We start from the raw sequence: 6,663 nt of genomic DNA on the forward strand, positions 1-6,663 counted from the left end.
AAAACAAACATTCCCACCAACTATCCAGCCAACAAAAAAAACACACAAACAACCAGCCAGGCGAACGAAACAATTAAGGAGCCACAAACCAACAAAAAACAAAAGCTCACCACGCCCCAGCCACTGTGTACTCAGTTGTAAGGTACTATTTTCTTCTATGAAATTGTCTCCTTTCTCCTCCTTGCCAGCTCTCTGCCAATGTTCTATCGTCTGATTCCGTTTCCACATTCTGCCCCCACCCCTTCACCTCCTTTGTCCCATTCTCTGGGCTCCTGACTCTTTCTGTTGCCTTTTTACTGCTACTCATTGGCTCCTCCTTACTGCTGTCTTTCTTCAGCCACACTCCTGATCTTCTGGTAGGGAAGATCTACACATAGCCTACTGGGACAAAGGCGAAAATCCTCGACGTCCCATGAGCAAATTGCGCACGTTAAAGATCCCTTGGTGATTTAAAATCTACAAGAGTAGACTTCAGCCACCACCTGGGCAAAATTCAAAATATCCCACCAACTGAAAAAGTAAATGTTTAATGTGTCTCGCGCGCTCATATGACCTTATGCAGTTGCGAGCACCGTAAAACACTTACAACCCCCCCCCCCCCTAAACCCACTATGTACTCACACTATGTACTCACACTATGTATTCACACTATGTACTCCCACTATGTACTCTCACTATGTACTCCCACTATGTACTCACACACTATGTACTCACACTATGTCACTATGTACTCTCACACTATGTCACTATATACTCACACACTATGTACTCACACTATGTGCTCACACACACGCTATGTACTCACCTGTAGCAGTTGACGGTGGGCAGGCCAAACGCCGTGAGCGCCGGTCCGTGATGCACGAGCCCCGCTAGCCAGTGTCTCGCCACTTTGGAGAGTCCCTGTGGGTCGGAGCTGTCGTGGAGAGCGTTCTGTCCGTCTGCCGTCCACAGCGAGTGGTTCAGCTGCTGCACCGTGGCCGTCCCGGGGTCGAGTGTCTGCATGGTCATGAAGGACACCTGGTAGCCGCGGGACTTGAAGAACACGTCCATGGCGTTTCGGAGGCGGGCTGTTACGTCTATGGCCTGCCGCAAAAGGTGTCGTGGAAACATATAAGATTTAGTGCTTTTTTGAGTGCTTTAAAAAAATGTTTAATGTTTAAAAGCAGGGGGTAAGTTTTTACAGTGCTCGCAATTGCATACGCTTATACGAGCGCGCGGGACACACTAAACATTTTCAGTTGGTAGGAAATTTTGAATTAGTGCACGGGTGTCGTGGAAACATTACTGCATGGAGACAGTAGGCCACAGAAGCTTCAGAACAAATAAATTCAATAAATCAAACATGAACAAATTACAGACCTAATAATTGTTATTCCTATTTTCTGAAGGATCCGTTTTAACGTTGAAATGTCATCATTACATGCTCACTCACAGTTCTGTAGTCAATAATTGTCTGACAGGCAAAAGGTCGCTAACATGGCTTCCGAAAAAGGGACACTGGACAAAAAAACCCAAACAAAAACGAAGACAAAAATAAAACAGAAGTAAAAACAAAAACTTAACCAAAATAACAACAACAAGAACAACAACAACGACAATGACAAGGACAAAGACAAAGACAAAGACAACGACAACGACAACGATAACAACAATAATAATAATAATGATGATAATAATAATAATAAAAATAATAGTAATAGTAATAATAATTATTATAATGACAATAATAGTGGCAATAGCAATAATAAATAGAATTTATGCTGCACATATGCGTTTTCTGAAATATGCTCAAGGTGCATTTCATTCATGGCGCTATCATATTTAAAAGTACTGGACAGGTGTGTGTATGTGTGTGTGTGTGTGTGTGTGTGTGTGTGTGTGTGTGTGTGTGTGTGTGTGTGAGAGTGTGTGTGTGTGTGTGTGTGTGTGTGTGTGTGTGTGTGTGTATGTGTGAGTGAGAGAGAGAGAGAGAGAGAGAGAGAGAGAGAGAGAGAGAGAGAGAGAGAGAGAGAGAGAGACAGAATAAAACGAGTGTTTTACGACTCCACTGACCTCAATTCCCGTCATGGGGTCAGTGGTGAACTCAAACGCCCCCACCCCCTCCTCCACCTGTAGTGTGGTCAGGGAAATCCCCATCTCCTGGGCGTCCTCCATAAAGTCAAGCAACAGGTCCTGAAGAACACGACATGCACAAACCGATTAAGGATTTTCAATTCAAACGTGAAGTCGGTCCTGTTGTATGGATGTGAGACATGGAACGCATCACAGACTTGCATAAAGAGGATCCAGGTTTTCATGAACAGGTGTCTAAGAAAGTTATTGAGGATCAGATGGACAGACAGGGTCACCAATGTGGAAGTGTTAAGGAAAACAAGACAGATCCCAGTCAGAGATGAGGTAGGAAGAAGGCGATGGCGATGGATTGGACATACTCTCAGGAAGTCAGGCAGCGCATAACAAAAAAAGTTTTGGATTGTAACCCACAGGGCAAGAGATTAAGGGGAAGACCTCGTGGAACCTGGAGAAGAATCACAGAAATCGATGTACAGAAAAGTGGAAAGACATGGAATAACATCCAGAGGCTAACCCATAAAAGAGAAAGGTGGAAGGTTTTTGTCCGTGGCCTATACCCTGGTGCAGGGTAAGAAAGGCAAAGATGATGATGATGACAAACAAACCAATTAACTCAAACAATTAACTCATTTCACTACGCCCTATTTCAAGAAGGGAAAATAATAGAAAGCACAAGCTAAGTCCGTGGGAGGTTGGCGGGTGCTCTGGTGTGGTTTGCTCCTTCTTTCCTAACAAACATCTATCGTCTTTATCTCTCCTCCTTTTTTATGTAGTTACTCTCTTGTGACACATCTATTCTTCGGCACTTATAAGACCTTATTGTGTTGCAATTGCCGTAAAATACGTACCAAAACGAAACACAAGGTAAGTCCCAAGTATTGTACTCACAATCAACAGTCTATTTCTTGTCCTACAAGTCGCTACCTCAGAATTACAAACTTCTATCTGCCTTTTTTTGGCCGCAATGAGTTATTTGGACTATTAGGTCAGAAATCAAATGTTCTATATATGCTCTATCAAAATGATAAAATCATTCCGAGTCGTTTTCGAGATATTCACAGAATTACATTGTTCTATCGGTTTATCCCAAGATCTTTTCATAATGACAAAATTCTATCAGCGACAAAGAGGTTAGAGCTCACAGCTAAACCTCTCTGCTTAATAGCAAATCAGAAGTTAAAACCGTTCCGGTCCAGTTGACCGAAACGGCAAAATGGCGTAAAAACGCAGGCGTCTGCTATAATAGCTTGTTCACTTTCGTCTGACCGCGTTAAAAAAATTCTACCCACGAAACTTTGCATGGCACTTCTACAGTCAGCGACCAAACAAAAATATTATTTTAAAAAATATTCACCTAGATCTAGTAATAAAAACGTTTGTCTCTTTGGGCTCTATATTAAAAACCGCTCTCTGGATGCACACACAGGATCACAGTAGCCTTGCCAACAAATTACTCATTTTGAGACAGCGACACCACCCTACCCCAACATTTCAGAGTAAGCTTGTCGATGTCATCCGACGTGCTCAACGTGAGTCTCGAAAAATACTCACCCCGTCTCTTGAATGGTGTTTCTTAGGTGAACGTAAAAAAGTGGTGTTGAGGAAAACATGTCAACTTTTCAATGTTTTAGGTGTATGCTGTAGGGTAAGTTCCCCCTATTATTTTTTAGACCCGCTTACGTTAAAGAAAACGTGTCGGAACCTTAGTTTGCAGTGACTTATATGAATGGGCTTTCAGATTCTGTTGCTCGCTTAACTGTTAGACCCGCATGCAACGACCCAGAAAGATTAAACAGAGCGATTTGTCTTTATCCCGTTTTAACCGCGGTCAGACGAAAGTGAACGAGCTATCAATAAGTGTTCAATGTGGCCACCACCAGCAACAGGGGCAACATCAGTGCTATGAGAGAATTCTTCCTAGACGTGTCTCAGCACATCACGGTCCACTGACTTGATTGCTGCAGCTGCTATTCGATGGTTACGGTCATCGAGGTTAGTGTTGGAACATAAACGCAATCCTTTACTACCCCCCCATACCCCCTCCTCCGGCGGAAAAAATTTAACGCTAAAAAAATCACACACAATGAGGTCTGGGGATCTGACAGGCCAAGCACTGAGATCAAGGCGTTGGGGCCCTTTCCGACCAGTTCATTGTTGTGTTGATGATGATGATGATGATGATGATGATGATGATGATGATGATGATGATGATGATGAGGATAATGATGATACTGCTGCTGCTGCTGCTGCTGCTGCTGCTGCTGCTGCTGCTGCTGCTGATAAAGATGACTAAGACAATGACAATGCCAATGAAAGTGATAATGATAATAATAATGATAATGATAATGATGCTAATATTAATGATAATAACAATAATAACAGTAATATAAAAAAAAATAATGATAGTAATGATGATGATGATGTTAATAATGATAAATGTTCCCTTTCGAAATAACTTATTCTGTGTTTAAAAGGTAGTGAGTTATCCACAATTGAAAAAAAAAAAATAGAACCCCCCCTAAAAAAATCCCAACAATAAACAAACAAACAACCCCCCCCCCTCCAGAACCCCAAAACCCCCAGACCCAGAAGCCCCATCCATCCAATCTTCTGACCTGGCTGTGACAGAGAACGTTCATGTCTGTGAACTGGTTGGTGTGTCCGAACCCCTGGCCCGTGGCGAGGTCTGTGAGCGTGAACTCCATCTCTACACCACACAACATGGTCAGCCCGCGCTCCCTGAGCCTGGACAGCTGGTGTAGGGCGGCCACTCGCGGGCACGTCAGGTCCTGGCGGGAAGGCAGGGCGAGACAACTGATGATGCATCTCATTGGGAATACTCAAATGAAACACGGACAATGAGAAATGAAAATGAAAGAAAAAAAGGGGGGGGGGGGCTATTGTCATAGTAATAATTATATATATATATATATATATATATATATATATATATATAATATATAAATGTATATATATATTATAAATTGTTTAGAGCCGGGTTCACCAAACATTTTTGTCTTTCTTTTTTTTTTTTTTCAAAGTGGGCCGGTTTACTGAGAGAATGCTGAGTGCGAGCCAGATAACCTTTTTGCTTAATACAACACGAACTATAAAGGCGACGAACCTGTTTTTCATGAATACACAAAGTAAAAAGATAGACAACAAACCTTTATTGTTGTATTTGTGGAAACCTCATGTGTAGGGCGACGGGAAACGAACGGGGATCCCCGTTTGCGGTAGAAGATGTTAAAAAGAAAGATTTTCTCTAGATTGTCGAGTCATGAATGTAGATTCTTGAAAATTGTTTCTCTTGATTGTTGAGTCATGAATGTCGAGTCATGAAAGATTTTTCTCTAGATTGGTGGGTCATGAAAGATTTCTCTAGATTGCCGAATGTATGAAAGATTTTCTCTAGATTGTCGAACGTTTAAAAGAAAGATTTTCTCTAAGATAGTCGAGTCATGAAAGATTTCTCTAGACTGCCGAATGTATAAATGAAAGATTTTCTCTAGATTGTCAAATGTTTAAATAAAATATGTTCTTCTCATTGTCTAGTCATGAAAGATTTTCCCTAGATTTTCGACTCATGAAAGTGCCTCCTATCAAGTCTTGGCATTCAGCGTGCTGGGGAACGGAAATTTCCGCTATTCTATAACTTGCTACACTAGAATTGACAAAGTTCTGTTTGCTAAGTAAGAGAAATTTGACATCAACATTTTTGATTTTCACAATATCGGCGGTTTTATTCCCAAACCGGCTACATGCAAAATTCTCAATTTTTGTTTTATTTGTTTAATGTTGAGAGGCGATACGGTATTATGAAAAAAAATGTGTTGGCCTAACGATCGGTTAATCTGAGCAGTGAAGCAAAGGCTGAAGATAAAGGGAAATAACCGAGGAAAAGGCTCGACCACCGCAGGTACTAAAACAAGAACGCCCATACTTCCAGCTCAACAAGGTCCATGGTGTTTTTTTTTCTTTTGTTTTTTGTTTTTGCTTGTTTTGGGTTTGTTTGTTTTTTGTTTGTTTTTATTGTTGCTTTTTTCTGATTTTTTTTTACTATTTAATTTTTGCTTTTTTTTTTATCAAGTGTTAATTGCGGTCGCAACTGCATATTGTCATAAGCTGTTAGATCTTACCTACCCTAAGATCAGGGGAGTAACTGAAAGACAGCAGTAAGAAGGGGCACATAAGTAGCAGTAGAAAGGCTGCAGAAACAGTTAGGGGGGCTAGAGGAGGGGGTCGGGGTGGGGGCAGAATGTGGGGACGAAGGCAGACGACAGAAGATGGTTAGATGCGGAAAGGAGGTGAAAGGAGACAAATTTAGAGATGAAAATTTTCCGTCGCTGCCCGGTTTCGAAACCGGGACCTACTGAAAGAGAGGCGAACATCGAACCTCCAGACCATGAGAGCACCCGATGGTGGTAGCTGTGCATCCGAGAGACAGAGAAGGAGAGAGACAAACACACACACACATACACACACACATACACTCACACATACAAACACTCTCGCGCACACACCCACACACACAGCAAGAGAGAGAGAGAGAGAAAGAGAGAGAGAGAGAGAGAGAGAGAGAGAGAGAGA

The 6,663-nt window shown here is 41.9% G+C and overlaps 1 protein-coding gene across 1 annotated transcript in view; it reads right to left on the minus strand.

Moving 5' to 3' along the window:
• The window catches only part of LOC106011561 (lengsin), a 12,769-nt gene that overhangs the window by 2,320 nt on the left and 3,786 nt on the right, over positions 1-6,663 (minus strand). Inside the window, exons 3-5 of the mRNA XM_013081654.1 lie at positions 4,689-4,862; positions 2,053-2,172; positions 806-1,083 (exon numbers count right to left, since the gene is read on the minus strand). Of these exons, the coding sequence (XP_012937108.1) occupies positions 806-1,083; positions 2,053-2,172; positions 4,689-4,862 (572 nt within the window). The remainder of the gene's footprint in view (positions 1-805; positions 1,084-2,052; positions 2,173-4,688; positions 4,863-6,663) is intronic.

The sequence above is a fragment of the Aplysia californica genome, unplaced genomic scaffold (genome assembly GCF_000002075.1).
Source record: "Aplysia californica isolate F4 #8 unplaced genomic scaffold, AplCal3.0 scaffold00140, whole genome shotgun sequence".
NCBI classification, from domain to species: Eukaryota; Metazoa; Mollusca; class Gastropoda; order Aplysiida; family Aplysiidae; genus Aplysia; species Aplysia californica.